Raw genomic sequence first — 19231 nt, 5'->3', positions numbered from 1 at the left:
GGGGGTCTGCCACCGACATATTGCGAAGGCAGGCCCCACAGGACTTAAACCCAAGCATCCCTACGTGCACCAGAGAAGAACCACAAGAGACAAAAGTCCCAAAAAAGGTAGTCAAAAAGTGACTAAGGTACGTGCTCTAACCGGATCTGCGCTTACGGGCACAGAAAAAGAAAGAACTGACGTCGGCGCGCATGGGTGGCGCCTAAGTAGTCTCTGTGACATCTTCTAGGCGCATACGACGCCAGTGACAGATGTGGAGCTGCACAACGCCACCTACTACCGTACAGAGTTACTGCTAGCAAAGCCTTCCGGATCCAGTCTGACGCCTGGGGATATTCTAAGGTAAGGAATCTATCACTAACGTGTCTCTTTCAGATCTGTAGATCACATGCTTTTCATAGACTATACAGCAGTAAACTCCCAAAGCAGTGGCTAATATGTAGCTGTTGCAGTTGTTTGAAAAAGTGTTTTAATTACTGCCTGGCCTACATTAACTTGTTGCCTCACTAACACATCTACACAATAGTGTTTGATGAATGTGTGCAGTGTACACCATGTTGCTGCCTTACAGATGTCAGCTAGGGGAATATTCCCTAAGAAGGCCATAGTAGCCCCTATTTTATGGGCGGAATGAGCTCTAGGGGGTATTGTTAAGGTTCTTTTCGCTCTCACATAACATGTTTGGATACATGTCATGATCAGTCTTGCAATGCCTGATTTAGATATGGGATTGCCTTTGTGTGGTGGCGAAAAAGCAAAGAAGAGCTGTTTTGTCTTACAAGAATCTTTTGTTCTTTCTACATGATATAGTAGAGCTCTTCTAACATCTAGTGTGTGTGTAGAGCCCGTTCTGCTACAGAATCAGGTTGAGGAATTCAACTGATTGATTGGTGCAAAAAGCAGAAACCACTTTAGGAAAAAATATGGAATTAGTTTGAAGAACCACTTGGTCAAGTTGAAAGAAAGGCTCTTGTATAGTTAGTGCCTGGAGTTCACCAACTCTCCTTAAGTAAGTGATTGCAATAAGAAAAGCAACCTTCCATGAGAGAAATTGTAGTTGACACTTGTGCATTGGTTCAAAGGGTGGAACCATGAGCCTTGTAAGGACTATGTTCAAGTTCCAAACTGGTGCAGGTGGAGGGCTTGGTGGTATAACTTTAGTTTTCCGTAAAGGCCTTAATTACTGGTCCTCTGAATAGAGATAAGTGTTGTTTGTTTTGTAAGTAAGCAGATATTGCTGCTAAATGTACTCAAATGGATGTGTAGGCTAATACAGATTGCTGTAAGTGGAAGAGATAACAAATGAAGTTTTGCACTGAAGCATCAAGGGGATTGATCTTGTTATTGTTACAGTATATAACAAATTGTTTCCACTTTGCTACATAACATGCCCTAGTAGTAGGTTTCCTGGCTTCCTTTAGGCTATTCATACAGTCTTATCGTAATTGTAAATAACCAAACTCTAAGACTTCAGGAGCCAAATCGCTAGTTTAAGTTCTTTGGGATTTGGATGACTGATTTCTCCATGGATCTGAGTGAGAAGAGTGGAATTCAGCTTTTGGTGTGGAACTACTGAGAGCTCTAGTAAGGTAGTGAACCAACGTTGACGTGCCCATGTGGGAGATAGGAGAATGACGAACTACTAGCAGAATGAGTGGGAGAGGCGGAAAAGCATAGGCAGATATCCCTGGCCAGTTCATCTATAGGACATTGCCTTTGGAGAGCGGGTGTGGGAACCTGGAGACGAAGCTTGGGCCTTTTGTGTTTTAAGCTGTGGGGAACAGGACTATGTGGGGAAATCCCCATTCCTGAAAGTAGGGAAGAAGAATCTGCAGATGAAGTTCCCACTCGTGTATTTGCTTTGTCTGTCTGCTGAGAAGGTCTGCAATCTGATTGTTTACTCTTGAAAGATGTTCTGCTAGGAGATACATTTTGTGATGTATGGCCGATTTCCAAATGGCTTGTGCTAGGTGTGACAGTTGGAGAGAGTGCCTCTCCCGCCCCCCCCCTGTTTTTGAATATAATACATAGCTGTCCTGTTGTCTGTGTAGACTGTGACAGTTTTGCCTATTAGGTGAGTTTGAAAGGCTTTGAGCGCTAGAAACACTGCAAGTAGATCTAAGTAATTTATATGGAGGGACTTGTACTTTAGACTCCACAATCCTTGGATTGTGTGAGTCTGTGGGTGAGCGCCCCAACCGGTGAGAGATGCGTCTGCTGTTAGCTCAGTCTGTGGAACAGGGGCGAGAAAGGGCCGCCCTTTGGATACATTTTGTGGGTTCCACCACTGCAGAGAGCGATGGGAGCGGTCATCTATCAACACTAGATCAGTCAACTGACCCTGCGACTGGTTCCACTGACTTGCTAAGCATTCTTGAAGGGGATGTATGTGAAGTCGTGGTGGGGAACAATTGTAATGCAAGATGCCATTCCTCCATAGCAGTTTCATGAATACCTTTGCTTTTAATGATTGGTTGGTCTGAAATTGAGTGAGAAGGGACGGAATACTGTGAATCCTGGCTGTATTGGGAGAGGCTAGAGCTTTGTGAGTGACTATCGTGGATCCCAGGTAAGTTTGTGTGTTGGAAAGCTGTAGATGAGACTTCAACGCATTTACCGTAAACCCTCGTTGGTGAAGTAATTGAATAGTAATTTGAGTGTGTTGGAGACACATTTGGTAAGTGCCGGCTTTGGTGAGCCCGTCGTCCAAGTATGGGAAGACATGGCTGTGTTGTCTTCTTAGATGTGCTGCGACTACTGCCAAACATTTGGTAAATATCCTGGGAGCAGAGGTGACCCCAAACGGTAGTACTTTGAATAGGTAATGATGACCTGCTATTATGGATCTGAGGTATTTGCGATGAGCAGGGTTAATTGAAATGTAGAAATATGCGTGTTAAGTCTAGAGTAATGCAAAAATAACAGTTGATGGACAGAATGCAGAACAATGTCATACATTCACCCCAGTACAGAGATCTGGGCCTAAATGCATTGTTTTTTTGCACTCCACACCACCCCAGTTCAGACATGGCCATATGCAAATCAGCCTTGACCTGTGCCTCATGGGAACAGTCCAGCCCGAACTGCCAAGCCATGTCTTTCCTGGACCGAAATCAAGCATCCTAGGACCGGTTTCTGGCTATCAGCCGTCTTCAGCCAGGATAGCTTGACTCCAGTGGTGTGGAGAGGATGGGTTTGCATTAAGTCTAGAGTAGACATAAAATCGCCCTGTTGTAGTAGTGGGAGCAGTTGCTGAAGTGTCACTGTGTGGAAATGCTCTGAAAGTATGCAGAGGTTTAATTCTCTGAGGTCTAGAATAGGTCTCAAGGAGCCGTCCTTTTTGGGGACGGGAAAGTACAGGGAGTACACGCCTGTCCTGGATGTTTTAATGGGACAGGTTCTATGGCTCCTTTGGATAGGAGCAATTGGACTTCTTGCTGAAGCAGATGTAAATGTTCCGGTGACATTTTGTGAGAACGTTGTGGAATGTTTGGAGGATTGTTGGTAAGCTCCAGGCAATAACCATGTTGGATAATTCCTAACACCCATTTGTCTGTGATGATAGATTGCCAAATGGGGAGGAATTGTAGAAGATGTTAAATAATGTGGGTGGTGGTGGGGGTTGGTGGTGGGGGTCGGGGGCGGGGGAAGGGGGGGGGGGAGAGTGTAGGCAAATCACTACTTGATGGGGGAGGGGGGAATTGCGTGGTGTGGAACCCCTGCCGCGACCTTGGTTGTTGTTGCCTCTGTATCCTCCTCTAAAGAAGCCCCTTGTAGAGAAAGATTGATTATTGCCCTTGTAGAAAGCAGCAGTTTTGTCTGATGACCTGGTTTTCGACCCTCCACGGTAGAAGGATCCCCGATTAGAGGGAGACTGCAGAGATCCCATAGACTTGGCTACCTCTGTGTATTTTTAAATTGTTTCTAATGAACTATCTACTTTGGGCCCTTAGAGATGTTCCTTATCAAAAGGAGTATTTCAAATAGACTGCTGTACTTAGGGTTTGAAACCAGAAATCCTCAATCATGCATGTCTCCTTAACAAAACACGATTGCTGATCTCTCTAGCTGTAGTTTATGCAGCATCTAAAGCGCATCTAATTGAGGAATTGGATATGAGCTTCCCTTCCTGGACTTCTGCTTTGTGCTCTTCTGCGAGGTGTTGAAGCAATTGCTCCATTTCGTCCCAGTGTGCCCTATCATATCTGGCAAGCAGGGCCTGGGTGTTGGCAATGGAGGCATCTAACAGTTTTAACTCTATGTCAGGAGGGGGAGCATCCCTATAGTCTGTGAATTAGCCAGTTTACAGGCATTAGAGCCCACCAAAGAGTCTAGTGGTAACTGGTCATTAATAAAGACTGGATCTGAAGGTGCAGGCTTATATTTTTTATCAATTCTGGTGGTGAGAAAGCGAGCAGGCACTGGATCTTTAAAGATATCATCTGCATGTCTCATCATACCTTTAAACGTAGGTAGAGTGTGGCTAGCCCTTTGTGTGCTACTGAGCGTTTCAAATAGGAAATCTTCCTCTAGAGGTTCCTTGTGTAACTGTACCCCATGATATTCTGAAGCTCTAGCAAGTAATTCTAGATATCCTACATTGTCGTCAGGAGGGGAAGGCTCTGCAGGATAAAGATCTGGGTCGTTATCTGTAGGTGAATACGTGTTATAATCCTTACAGGGGCCTATTGGTAAAATATTGTCTCTCCCCTCCCCCAATCTCCATCATCATCATCAGGGGGTGGTGGATAGTTAGGTGGTGTAATTAGTAAATGCTAAAAAAGTGGAGAAGATGGTGTAGGGTAACGTGGTGGAGGAAGGGCTGCATTAGCACCTACACTCTTCTTCTTCAAAGGAATATGGCATAGGGTGTCCTCTGACTCAGGTTTACGTGGTGATTTAGTAAGAACAAGTCCTGTATTTAGACTTATATAAAGTTACTTTTGTTTTGGGTCCGATTTGGGTGTTGGGGTGTAGAAAATCGGATCCTGCCGCTTAGAAGGAACAGTTTTAGGTATCAGCACAGAGGATTTCAGTGATGGGGTAGAATGGCTTTTCGGCGCAGAAGGTTTCGATGACTTAGGAGGCTTTGTTTTTGGTGTCAATGATTTCGGCTCAAAGCGGTTTTCGCTTTGAGCCTGAAGGTTTCGGCTCCGTGCTAGACTTTGGTTGACTCGGTCCGAGGCGGAAGGCTTACTGACGTGTTTCGGTGCAGAGCCGGAGGGCGGGGCATCACAAACATTTTCTTGGTGCCGACCACGGCCCAAAGGTGGGGTGGGACCGAAGCCTTTTGTTTTGGCTGAGGTGGAGTTTGGGTCAAGGGACGTTCGATGCTCACGGGATGTTGACCTTGTCCCAAGTCTTCTTCCATCTCGGAGTCCGATTCTGGAATGGAGACAAGTTCTTCTTGTTCTTCCTCGGCCCCTTGTGCGTCAAATTCGTGCTCGGATCCTTCACCGAAGATGTCCGGTGTGTACTTGACGTTTTGAGACTGCATTTCCCGAATTCGAGTCAGACAAATCAAAGAGTGTTTTCTTTGATGGGAACGATCAACACGCATCGAAGTCCTGTTCGTTGTGCTCCGGAGACCAGCACAAGTTGCACACTTCGTGTGTGTCGGTGTGTGGATACTTCGCGTGGCACCGAGGGCAGAATTTGAATGGAGTCTGTTCCATCGACTGCGTAGTGGACTGACATGGTTAGGCGGGACGGCCTTCCTGAAGATCCTCGATCGTAATAGACATTTTTCTCGACTGATACGATACGCGGGGAAGTGGGATACACGCTCGAAACAATACCGACGCGGGTAAAGTGGATTGCGCACAGAGGGGAACCCGAAGAAACGGTTTTGAAGCAAAGTGCAGCAATACATGTCCAAACCAGATGGCAGAAAAAACTATAACAATGGAGTCAATGCCCAGGCGCACGATCACCGAAAGGAGGAGTCACCTACCTTGTGACTGGAAAGAGTTCTTCAAAGAAAAACAACTTGCAAACATCCGGACCCAACATTAGATGGCAGGAGTATGCAAAGCATGTGATTCTACAGCTCACATGCCTGGAAGAGTGTGTTTCATCATTCACTGTACTCCTTAACCATAGCACCAGTGTCTAATTACAACTTAGCAAGTATTACAGCAATGTATTATTCTAAAGCTTTTATTTCTTCTAACACAAGTCATAGTCCCATACAATTGCTTGGATGGGTGCTTCAATTTATGCAACATGAGATATTTCACTAAGATAGGAGCTTATACCTCCTATTCATATGGGCCTTTGGCTGTTATTGGGGCACAGGTACGAAACTGATCGTGAGTGTAACATTTTGGACTCTCAACTTCAGGAAATGAAGCAGCGTATTTGTGTGTGCAGAAATGACATAAGAAAAAAGGTAACTGGAGATGACATCATTCATAGATAAACAAGGTTAAATTATACTCCGTCAGAATTTCAACCCTCTGTAAAAACGATACATCAGTGTAAATGTAGTAACTTTTTCAGGCATCCCAGGGCATTTAATGAAGGGTTACGGGCTTAGACTGAGTGATTTAAGGCAATCAACCACTGCTGCCTTGGAGCTTAGCAATAATGTTGGTCCCAAAGCAGAACACTAAATACACAAATTAGCACTTGACTTTCAAAGTAGTGGGAGCGAGCAACCCAAAGCTTACCCGGGGAGGTGGTGTGCGGTTAGAGACTCAGAAGTCAATAGACATTTAATAATCAGTAATAAATCTCTGTGTGCCCAGACATTTAATTTGTTAAAATGTGTCTATTTTTCTACTGCACACACAACTACAAATTACTGAGCATAAATCACAGTGGCCATTTCCCACAGGTACTATTACAACAATAATTTCCTATGGATACTAATGGACCATGATAACTCTGTCTGCCCCGGACCACTAACATTTGCACACTTCACACTATGTGCTGTCGCCTACCACAAGCAAGTAGCAGCCTCACCAGTGAAGAGGAGGCTGCAGCAGGGTCATGGTGTTTGTGGTCCAAGCAAACTTGCAGCTTGGGTACTTTGCTGGGCCTAGCCACAATCCTGCTCCCAAACAAGCTCAGGGACCACCATAGATCGCAATGGTGAAGTCCTTGAGCAGTCGCTTCACGATGTCTGTGTGTTCTTGGCCTTCGCTCAACTACAGACCATGGTTGCCTTTTCCTGACGTCCGTCTACGTCTTGGTGCTAGATGCTTGGCTCCGGAAACTTGCTCCTGTTTATTTCCAGGATCATAATTTGGGGAGGGCGGGAGGGATGAGGGAATGTGAGTTGTAGCTACCTGTGCTGAAGACCGTAGACCTCTGACCACAGCAGTGCAAGAATCCCCACTGTCACAGCAGTGGCGATGTATCCTACCTGAGCTCAATTAAAATCCCTCTCCTTCAAGGCAACATCTTCCTCGTGCAAGGGTACCTCCAGTGCCCCTCTGGTAGTTGGTCAACTACCACGCAGAACAACATCCGTGCAGGTCCTCCTGACTCGTAGATTTTACAGATTACTAGTCCAGAACCTGGGCAAAGGGAGATGGCGGTGGTCACCCTAATCCTGGTGCTCTCAAGTATTCCCCTGGTCTCCGCTAGTATGTAATACCAGGCTTCTGGTTATGAATTTTGACATACTTACTGGAAGATTATATTCCATCTTCACACCAATGCTGAAGACAGAATGTGAATTCAGGGGCTCAGTGCTATGATTGGTTCTGGACAATTTAGCTATTTCGAAGTAGACTGGTCCACCGTCATATTTGTCCAAAGTGTGAGAAGGACGATGAGGTGGGCCAGAGACACCCCAAGCAAGTGCAACCCTATAACTAGGGCATAAACCAATTCAAGAATGACTTCCTGAACTAACTCTCAACCTGTGACGGGTAGCCCTTCCAAAGAACAATGGGCGAGGAAAGGGCAGGGGGCGAATCCGTAGCCTCAAAGGGACCATTGTCTCCTCTCAAACAATCTTCAGTCTGGCCTAAAGGAAAATGCTACTTACCAGTATGCATCTCTTCTTGGCATGTAGAGCTGCAGAGTTACACACTGTGCATAGATGGCCACCTAGCGTTGGGCCCGGATGTTTGCAGTTTGTCTTTATTCTAGAAAGTTTTTGGAAGTCACAGGATAGGTGACTCCTCCATGGGTATCGGCTCCATCCCCAGATTTTTTTTCGCCATTAGGGAAGTGATGGAGTTTTACAAGAAAAGTAGTGATGTCCATGTAATTTGTATCTAATTAAGATAATACTGGAACAGATAAAGGTAGCGGGGGGGCGTGTGTAACTCTGCAGCTCAACATGCCAAGAACAGATGCATACTGGTAAGTAGCATTTTCCGTTTGAGGCATATGAGCTGCAGATTACACACTGTGCATAGATTATATAGCAGTACCCACCTTTAGCGGCGACCACCAGTATCTGTTGCAGTTGTTTGAAACAGAGTTTTTAGTACAGCCTGGCGCACAGTTGCTTGTTGTTTAGTTTGCACATCTACACAATAGTGTTTAGTGAATGTGTGCGGTGTAGACCATGTAGCTGCTTTGCATATGTCGTCTAGGGGAATGTTCCCTAAAAATGCCAATGAAGCCCCTATTTTCCTTGTAGAATGGGCTTTAGGAGGACTAGATAACGTACGTTTAGCCTTGTGGTAACAGATTTGTATGCATTTGACAATCCACCTAACTATCCCAGATTTTGATATGGGGTTACCTTTATGTGGTGGTGAAAAAGACACAAAAAGTTGTTTAGTTTCACGAAAGGTTTGTGTCTTTTCAATGTAGTAAAGCAATGCTCTTTTGAATTCAAGGTGTGAAGAGCTCTTTTTGCGACTGTTTGTGGCTGCGAGAAAAATACGGGCAGCTCAACAAACTGATTTAGATGGAAGGGTGAAATGAATTTTGGACGGAATTTAGGATTAGTACGGAGAACCACTTTATTATGATGCATTTGCAGAAAGTGTTCTTGAATGGTGAATGCTTGTAGTTCACTAACTCTTCTGAGAGAAGTAATAGCTACTAGGAAAGCTTCTTTCCAAGTTAGGAATTGCAATTCACATTTATGCAACGGTTCAAAGGGAGGTCCCATTAACCTTGTGAGAACAATGTTTAAGTTCCACACCGGTGAAGGTGGTGATCTGGGAGGGATTATTCTTTTGAGTCCTTCCATAAAAGCCTTTATGGCAGGCACTCTAAAATAGATAGATGTTGTCTATTTTGTAAGTATGCTGCAATGGCAGCAAGGTCTATCTGAGGTTGTCCTCAAAGTTGAAAGAATGGTTGAAGAACTTGTGGATGAAGTTCCCATTCGTGGATCTGCTGTGTTTATCGACTTAGCAGATCTGCTATGGTGTTTTGTACTCCTGGAACATGTTGGGCTAAGAGAAAGATCTTTAGTGGTATAGCCCATCTCCATATCTGCTGCGTTAACTGAGAGAGCTGTAGAGAGTGTGTTCCTCCTTGTTTGTTTATGTAGTACATGGCTGTCATATTGTCTGTGCGGACTAAGGCAGCTTTGCCCGATACTTGCTTTTGGAATGCTTTTAGGGCTAGAAATACAGCTAGTAACTCCAGGTGGTTGATGTGGAGTGACTTTTGTTGTGGTGTCCACCTGCCTTGCATGGTATGATGCAGTAGGTGAGCTCCCCAGCCGGAGAGCGATGCGTCCTCTGTTATGATTATTTGAGGAACTGGCTCTAGAAACGGTCGGCCTTTTGAAAGGTTTTTGGTGCTCCACCATTGCGATGAGTCTGACTTTCTACCAACACTAGGTCTCTTAATTGACCGTGAGCCTGGTTCCTTTGGCGTGTTAAGCACTCTTGAAGTGGACGCATTTGTAGTCTTGCGTGAGGTACTATGAATATGCAAGATGCCATCATTCCTATGAGCTGCATGAACACTCGAGCTGGAAGAGAGCGTTGTAGTTTAAATTTTGTTAGGAGAGTTTGTACACTTGTTATCCTGGCTGGAGAGGGATAGGCTAGTGCTAAGTCGGTGTTTATGGTAGCGCCGATATATTGATGTACATGGGACGGTTGCAGATGTGACTTGGTGTGATTTACTGTAAATCCCAAATCATGGAGTAGTTGAATTGTGGCGTGAGTGTGTTGTACACACTGGCTGTATGAGCTGGCTTTTATGAGCCAGTCGTCTAGATATGGGAAGACGTGAATATGCTGTCTTCTTAAGTGTGCTGCTACTCCCGCTAGGCATTTGGTAAACACCTTTGGTGCTGTTGTGACTCCGAATGGGAGTTCTTTGAATTGGTAGTGCTGACTGTCTAGTACAAATCTGAGATATTTTCTGTGCGCTATGTGGATAGGAATGTGGAAGTAGGCGTCCTTGAGATCTAGAGTGACAAGGAAGTCGTTTTGTAAAAGGAGTGGAAGGACCTGCTGGAGTGTGACCATATGAAAGTGGTCTGATTTTATGTACAGGTTTAGGGGTCTGAGGTCTAGAATAGGCCTTAGAGAAACGTCCTTCTTTGGAATTAAGAAGTACAGGGAGAATACTCCTTTGTTTTGCTGATGCAGTGGAACTATTTCTATTGCATTTTTCTGCAGGAGGGATATAACCTTCTGTCTGAGCAGTATCAAATGTTGTTGTGACATTGGACGCTGTGTGGGTGGTATGTTTGGGGGGAGGTGGGGGGTAGATGTTAGTTCGAGACAGTAACCGGACTGAATTATTTGTAGCACCCACCTGTCTGATGTGATGTTTTCCCAGGCTGGTAGGTATTGTTGTAGCCTTCCCCCGACAGGAGTGGAATGGGGCGGGGGAAGGGGAGGGAAGTCATTGGGCAGGGGTGGAGGCAGAGCTGGAGTTTTTACCTCTGCCCTTATTGTTGTTACCTCTGTAACCACCTCTTTGGTAGCCCCTACTATAGGTGGACTGTGTGGCGCTTCTGTAAGATGAGCGGCGAAATGAGCATCTGGGAGCCTGCGACTGCAAGGCTCCCATAGATTTGGCTGTATCGGTATCCTTTTTCATCTTTTCAAGGGATACGTCTACATTAGGTCCGAATAAGTGTTGCTCATCAAAGGGCTGGTTAAGTATGGCACTTTGGACTTCAGGTTTGAACCCTGAAATGCGTAGCCATGCATGTCTATGCAACAGAACACTGGTATTAATTGCTCTGGAGGCAGTGCCTGCTGCATCTTGTGCACAACAAATAGAGGTGTTTGTGATGTTTTTCCCTTGTTGGTTAAGCTCATTTGCCCTGTTTGTATACTTACCGGGGAGGTGCTGCATTAGTGATTCTAATGTGCCCTGTCGTATATCTTGCCAATAATGCTTGTGTATTGGCAATACGCCACATTTGTTGCCTGAGACGCAGTTCTTTTACCGAATGCGTCAAGGAGCTTAGACTCTTTATCCGGTGGGGGAGCTTCACCTGAAGTTTGTGAATTTGCTCTTTTGCGTGCATTAGAGACCACAAGAGAGTCTAATGGTGCTGGGCCTTTAATATATGCTGGATCTGGAGGGGCAGCTTTATATTTTTTCTCTATTCGTGGGTTGATGACCCGAGTTCTAACTGGGTCTTTGAAGACTTCTGGAGCCTGCTTAATAACTCCTTTAAGAATGGGTAAAATTGACTAGGACCTTTGTGCATTATATAAGGTATCCATTAGGAAGTCTTCTTCTACAGGGTCAGTATGTAGGTCAACCCCTTGGTATTGTGCAGCCCTGTGTACTAGCTGATGAAATCCCATAGTGTCTTCTGGTGGGGAAGGCCTAGAGGGATAGATGTTGTCTTCAGGGACGTTAGGGACGTCTGGGGTATTATAATCATTCCAAGGTTCAGGTGAGCCCGGAGGAATAGAGTGATCTGGTGGCCCACTATCTGCACCACCCCGTGTGTCGTCAGAGCTATCATCCCTGTTGTCATCATCTGGTATAGGAGAAGATGTAAGGGAGTGCTGTGGTAGGGGAGGAGGCGGTGATCCTATATGTGGAGGAGGAGGGAGAGGAGGAGAAGGAATCCTTAGAGGAGAGGTAGCAATGTCCTTCTTCTTTGGATATGAGCAGGTGTAGGTGTGTCCAGAGGTCGTTTTTTTAAACTAAGAGTTAGTCGACCAGTGGTTGGATCCTTAACAAGAGTCTTTTGTGCAGGGTCTTGATGAAATAAGTCCTCTGCGGGAGGCAGATATTTTGGTGCGGATGGCTTTCTCAGCACTGAGCTGTGAGCCTATTTTGGCTTTGAAGCTTGTTGTTTGGCAGTGTCTTTAGCCGGGGAAGTATGAGCCTTTCTCGGCTCCGATGATTTTTTCAGATCCAATGGGTTTTTCGGATCCGAGGCGGGTTTGCTTGAGTCCGATTTTGGTTTCGGTGCCGAGGAGGTAACACTAGGCTTCGGCGCCGATTGTTTCGATGCCGACGTGGAGGCCGATAATGATGTATTTTTCGTTGCCTGTAGATGTGCACCGGCACTGTGGGCATGCAACCGGGCCCGAGTCGCCGGAAGGCTTAGTGGGCTTCTTAGCCGAGCTCAAAGGCGGGGCATTGGAAGCAGTGTCTCAGTGTGCACCCGAGGGCGAGGGTGTGACCGAAGCCTTTTTTAAATGTGTCGAGGAAGGGTCGGTGTCAATGGTCTTATTTACGACCCTTTGTGCTGGAGTGATGTCCTCGACTTCAGAATCTTCGTCCTCGGAGTTGCTGTCGACGCCATGCTGTTGTTCTGGGACATCAACGCCCTCTTGGAAGATGTCGTCTGGAATCGGAGCTGATGAATGAGGCATTGTTCTCCTAGCTCTTCGGTCCCGGATCGGCTTCTTGGAGCGGAAAGAGGAACAAGCGGAACAGTCTTTGGCCTCGTGCTCCGGTGAGAGGCAAAGGTTACACACCTCATGTAGGTCTGTGTGGGGAAACTTCGACCTACATAGAGGGCACCTTTTAAATGGCGTCCTTTCCATGAGCTGGAAGTTGAGGCCTAGGTAGGACCGAAGGCCTTTGCCGACGACAGGAATCGGAGACTTCGGAGTTGAAGAGTAGCGCTGACTGTAAACGCGTTCGAAACTATACCGTCGAAGCTGGTGAGGATTGCGCGCCAAAGGAAATCGGTTCCAACACGGAGTGCTGGAAAAACATCCGAGCCCGGTGGCGGAAAAAAACAATCTGGGGATGGAGCCGATGCCCATGCGCAGTATGATCCAAAGGAGGAGTCACCTATCCTGTGACTTCCAAAGACTTTCTAGAACAAAAACAAATTGCAAACATCCGGGCCTAACACTAGGTGGCCATCTATGCACAGTGTGTAATCTGCAGCTCATATGCCTCGAACACACTGTTTTCTGCGATATCTGAGAGAAGACCTTCAATTCACTTCTGCTGTTTTGGCTCTACCCAACCCTCCATCTTATGAACCACTTGTATCTTATGGCCATTATCACAGGCACCAAAAAACACACACATAGAGAGTCCACACCTTTCATGGATGTTGAAAAACACAGGAGCAGCTGTTAGGTCTACTCCTTAGCAGACAATAGAATAAAAAGGCCTGCCCTAATTACTAAAATTGATATCAGTACTCTAATTGTCAGCCCTTTACAGCAGTGTGACCAAAGTAGAAGCACTTGCAAATGGAGGGTGCAGTTGGTTTGCCTGAGCATCCTCAGAACCTGCTCTGGTTCTTACTCTGTTACAACAGTCCTTAGTGACCACTCATGACTGTCATGAGTGCTGAGGTAGGGGGTCCAAAAAGTACTATTTACTAGGGTAAACGTGAGGTAGGAGTGCACACGTTCTGCAGAAATCCTACTTCCGTCCTATCAGTCAGACTGCACTCATTTATCAGTACATTGGGCAGCATTACTTGACTAACAGGTAATCAATGAGGCGGGGAGGGTCTGAGCTGCGTACCCACTATAGGTAACCACAGCTCAGATCTGTTACTTTAGATAGAGAAAAGGAGGAATGTTTATAGTGCTCTTCTCTTTACAAAGACAATTCCCTTCATTATCTATTCTGCAACATTTATCAGAAGCGGAGACACCTACCCATTAAAAATAAGGGACATTTTGAGAAGCACCCAATTTCATTCTGGGGAAATTTCTAGGTTCAAAACCCCCAGCTGCAATGTTCAGAAGCCCTTGTGCACAGTCTCTGTTCCAGAGGAAAGCTACACTTCTTTTAACCTGCTAGCAAAATCAAGAAACCTCATTGTAAGCTCTGCCAGACTTTTGGAGTCATCATTTTAACTGCTCTTTGCTCCAATTCATGTATCCCGGCATCATCAGCGTCCGCAATTTGTCATTGTACAGCTACCCAAAAGCAAATGCTTGTATGGCACCATGGTGACATTAGGGTTCACTTTTCAAGGCAATCGGAGAACGCAGGAAGCAAGAAAACAAACTACATCAATAAATATGACCTTACTACTGAATACACAATATTCTCTGCTTTCAGCAGGTCTTCCTCATGCAATCCTGGTCCAATAAAAGAAACCCTGTTTGTAAATGTGTTTTAAAGAGTAGAAAATTAGACTTCCCTAGCCGGCTATGCCGTTTGTGAAGGAACAATTACATTGCTAGAGGTAAAAAGAATATTTTATTATTCATAAGCAATCGTAGATTACAATATGACTTACTCTGGTCTCTCGTTGATTGTTCCCAGTTTTGCCAAAAGCCTAAATAGTCTCCCGTTTTGTACTTCCTAAAAACAGAACAGAAGAGTAAATTTGGACAGGTCATTGTGTAATAACTTCATCATATGCAATTAAATCAGTCTTTAGCTTTCACTGACGTTTCAGGGTACCATTTTCATGAACTGACTACTCCACCTGGTCTCAGCAAATAAATTACAAATCTGGCTGAAATGCCTCATATCATGATTTCAGTTCAGGGCTGTGTAAAACTTAAAAAAGACAGGTTACTTTTTTATTTTTAGAGAGGTGGTTGTGACAACTGGTTTCCTGGGCAACCAGGGCAGGCAGAGGTTACTGGACTCCAGTTGCATCAATTGGAGTGGTTCACCACTGGTGTCCGGGGGCCGCAGTACTACTGGACCCCAAATTAGATAACCAAATACTCTTCTACAGCACTTAACTCTTAGTGTAGCGTGACAGAGCAGTCCAGGGCTTACTCAAGGAGGTGAGGTGGGTTAGACATTCAGAATACAGGTTACATTGTAATACCTGCTAAAAGGATCAATGTCCAGTCAATGCTTTACTTTAAAAAAGAAAAGTATACTTTAATCCACATACAAGAAAAATACACTGAACATAAAACCAAAATTATCAGTGAAAACCAGAAGTCTTTATAACACTGGGCCAGAGCAATGACCCCAAAAGTAATAGAATGCCTAGACACTAAGCACCAAAAACACATAGTTCACATTGCATTAAACAGATCGTGTAGTACAGGGTTACTCTTCAAAGCCAGAGCAATAGTACCAATACTTGTATTAAGTTTTTGAGTTTCAGCAGTTGATATGAAGTCAAATGTCCTGGCCCACCCACTGCCCCACCACCCAAAGCAACAGAAGTGCCCACCCTCCCTTAGCAAGGATACATTTCTGGGGGTGCCACAGGTCTGGAAAGGATTTTCTGGTGTCTAAGCAGTTACTGGAGTCCCACTGGTCCAATAGTCACTGACTATCTGTAGGAGGGTAGTGGCTGGCCAGGATTACAGTGCAGTCTGCTATCCTCAGAGGTGGGGGCCTGTACCACTGGTCTCAGTCTAGATTATCCAACAGCAAGGAACTTTGCTACTTGCTACTAGTTCAGGACAAGCAATGACAAAGCTGGAGACTATGTAAGTCCTGGGTCAGGGACCAAAGGTCCAAACGGTAAGTTTGCCAACAGGGTACTCTTCCTCTAACTAAAGATGGTAACTGGAAGCACCTGACGGCTCCCAGAGCCCAATGGAGGGGGTCAGGGGCAAAGCAGTCTCACCTTCAATGACAACATGGAACTGCCCCCTTCTGCATCGATGTGCAGCAAGTTTTTTTTTATCTTGAGCAGCTGTCTGAAGTCTCCTTGTGTTACAAGTACGGAAGCCTCCACAAGCCTCAGACAGGTCTGTGTCTGCTGCAGTGCCCAGCCGAACAGCTGCCGCCAAGTTCTTTCCAGCTGCCGCCCAGCTCCTTCCGTCAGACTGGCATATTCCTTTCACCAGTTATCAGTTACAAAGACACCTTTTCAAGTTCAAACCCTATACCCGGGTCTCAAAGGGGGAACGGCAATCCAACACCCAGACTCCACTCCTGGATCTCAGCTTCCTTGGCGACCACTTGTCGGTACCTTTTCAGAAAAGAACAGCCTTGAACAAACAACTGGCCCATGAGGCCAGACTTTTATGACTCGATGAGTGTCAGGCTAATCCAAAAAAAACCAGAGAGTCTGCTACATTTGTATCCTGGGTGATCCTCCAATTCTGGTGCATATTCCCTACATGTTCACTGTGTTATCAGTCTGTGATCAGTTCATGTGAGGAGGGCCCGCCCAGCCTCGTGGCACCTGTCTGAGGGGGGGTAAATGTCCCAGCAGAAGGAGTCTTAGCTAAATACAGATAAGAGTCAGTGTCTATCCCAACCCACCAAGCTTCTACTAAGAATAGGGAGGCTCACAATGCAGCTGGAATGTCCAGCAAACCAGATACTATCTTGGCTCATATTAAAAACAATGGTTCACCATCCTCACTCAGCAAACGCACTGTCTTTCAGTGAAGGGGGGGGGGGTTGAGTGGAGGGGAGTCAAAGAAGGGAGGGGGGGTCGAAGCGTGGAAGGGGGGGTCGAAGCGTGGAAGGGGGGGTCGAAGCGTGGAAGGGGGGGTCGAAGCGTGGAGGGGGGGTCGAAGCGTGGAGGGGGGGTCGAAGCGTGGAGGGGGGTCGAAGCGTGGAGGGGGGTCGAAGCGTGGAGGGGGGTCGAAGCGTGGAGGGGGGTCGAAGCGTGGAGGGGGGTCGAAGCGTGGAGGGGGGTCGAAGCGTGGAGGGGGGTCGAAGCGTGGAGGGGGGTCGAAGCGTGGAGGGGGGTCGAAGCGTGGAGGGGGGTCGAAGCGTGGAGGGGGGTCGAAGCGTGGAGGGGGGTCGAAGCGTGGAGGGGGGTCGAAGCGTGGAGGGGGGTCGAAGCGTGGAGGGGGGTCGAAGCGTGGAGGGGGGTCGAAGCGTGGAGGGGGGTCGAAGCGTGGAGGGGGGTCGAAGCGTGGAGGGGGGTCGAAGCGTGGAGGGGGGTCGAAGCGTGGAGGGGGGTCGAAGCGTGGAGGGGGGTCGAAGCGTGGAGGGGGGTCGAAGCGTGGAGGGGGGTCGAAGCGTGGAGGGGGGTCGAAGCGTGGAGGGGGGTCGAAGCGTGGAGGGGGGTCGAAGCGTGGAGGGGGGTCGAAGCGTGGAGGGGGGTCGAAGCGTGGAGGGGGGTCGAAGCGTGGAGGGGGGTCGAAGCGTGGAGGGGGGTCGAAGCGTGGAGGGGGGTCGAAGCGTGGAGGGGGGTCGAAGCGTGGAGGGGGGTCGAAGCGTGGAGGGGGGTCGAAGCGTGGAGGGGGGTCGAAGCGTGGAGGGGGGTCGAAGCGTGGAGGGGGGTCGAAGCGTGGAGGGGGGTCGAAGCGTGGAGGGGGGTCGAAGCGTGGAGGGGGGTCGAAGCGTGGAGGGGGGTCGAAGCGTGGAGGGGGGTCGAAGCGTGGAGGGGGGTCGAAGCGTGGAGGGGGGTCGAAGCGTGGAGGGGGGTCGAAGCGTGGAGGGGGGTCGAAGCGTGGAGGGGGGTCGAAGCGTGGAGGGGGGTCGAAGCGTGGAGGGGGGTCGAAGCGTGGAGGGGGGTCGAAGCGTGGAGGGGGGTCGAAGCGTGGAGGGGGGTCGAAGCGTGGAGGGGGGTCGAAGCGTGGAGGGGGGTCGAAGCGTGGAGGGGGGTCGAAGCGTGGAGGGGGGTCGAAGCGTGGAGGGGGGTCGAAGCGTGGAGGGGGGTCGAAGCGTGGAGGGGGGTCGAAGCGTGGAGGGGGGTCGAAGCGTGGAGGGGGGTCGAAGCGTGGAGGGGGGTCGAAGCGTGGAGGGGGGTCGAAGCGTGGAGGGGGGTCGAAGCGTGGAGGGGGGTCGAAGCGTGGAGGGGGGTCGAAGCGTGGAGGGGGGTCGAAGCGTGGAGGGGGGTCGAAGCGTGGAGGGGGGTCGAAGCGTGGAGGGGGGTCGAAGCGTGGAGGGGGGTCGAAGCGTGGAGGGGGGTCGAAGCGTGGAGGGGGGTCGAAGCGTGGAGGGGGGTCGAAGCGTGGAGGGGGGTCGAAGCGTGGAGGGGGGTCGAAGCGTGGAGGGGGGTCGAAGCGTGGAGGGGGGTCGAAGCGTGGAGGGGGGTCGAAGCGTGGAGGGGGGTCGAAGCGTGGAGGGGGGTCGAAGCGTGGAGGGGGGTCGAAGCGTGGAGGGGGGTCGAAGCGTGGAGGGGGGTCGAAGCGTGGAGGGGGGTCGAAGCGTGGAGGGGGGTCGAAGCGTGGAGGGGGGTCGAAGCGTGGAGGGGGGTCGAAGCGTGGAGGGGGGTCGAAGCGTGGAGGGGGGTCGAAGCGTGGAGGGGGGTCGAAGCGTGGAGGGGGGTCGAAGCGTGGAGGGGGGTCGAAGCGTGGAGGGGGGTCGAAGCGTGGAGGGGGGTCGAAGCGTGGAGGGGGGTCGAAGCGTGGAGGGGGGTCGAAGCGTGGAGGGGGGTCGAAGCGTGGAGGGGGGTCGAAGCGTGGAGGGGGGTCGAAGCGTGGAGGGGGGTCGAAGCGTGGAGGGGGGTCGAAGCGTGGAGGGGGGTCGAAGCGTGGAGGGGGGTCGAAGCGTGGAGGGGGGTCGAAGCGTGGAGGGGGGTCGAAGCGTGGAGGGGGGTCGAAGCGTGGAGGGGGGTCGAAGCGTGGAGGGGGGTCGAAGCGTGGAGGGGGGTCGAAGCGTGGAGGGGGGTCGAAGCGTGGAGGGGGGTCGAAGCGTGGAGGGGGGTCGAAGCGTGGAGGGGGGTCGAAGCGTGGAGGGGGGTCGAAGCGTGGAGGGGGGTCGAAGCGTGGAGGGGGGTCGAAGCGTGGAGGGGGGTCGAAGCGTGGAGGGGGGTCGAAGCGTGGAGGGGGGTCGAAGCGTGGAGGGGGGTCGAAGCGTGGAGGGGGGTCGAAGCGTGGAGGGGGGTCGAAGCGTGGAGGGGGGTCGAAGCGTGGAGGGGGGTCGAAGCGTGGAGGGGGGTCGAAGCGTGGAGGGGGGTCGAAGCGTGGAGGGGGGTCGAAGCGTGGAGGGGGGTCGAAGCGTGGAGGGGGGTCGAAGCGTGGAGGGGGGTCGAAGCGTGGAGGGGGGTCGAAGCGTGGAGGGGGGT

General features: G+C 49.1%; 1 protein-coding gene across 2 annotated transcripts in view; it reads right to left on the bottom strand.

Moving 5' to 3' along the window:
• The window catches only part of PAN3 (poly(A) specific ribonuclease subunit PAN3), a 1108727-nt gene that overhangs the window by 65797 nt on the left and 1023699 nt on the right, over positions 1-19231 (bottom strand). For both annotated transcript variants that reach the window (XM_078657124.1, XM_078657125.1), the window contains exon 18: positions 14579-14643. In XM_078657124.1, coding sequence (XP_078513250.1) covers positions 14579-14643 — 65 coding nt within the window. The remainder of the gene's footprint in view (positions 1-14578; positions 14644-19231) is intronic.

Source organism: Lissotriton helveticus, chromosome 8, assembly GCF_964261635.1.
Source record: "Lissotriton helveticus chromosome 8, aLisHel1.1, whole genome shotgun sequence".
Taxonomy (NCBI): domain Eukaryota; kingdom Metazoa; phylum Chordata; class Amphibia; order Caudata; family Salamandridae; genus Lissotriton; species Lissotriton helveticus.
This window is presented reverse-complemented; position numbering and strand designations above follow the sequence as displayed.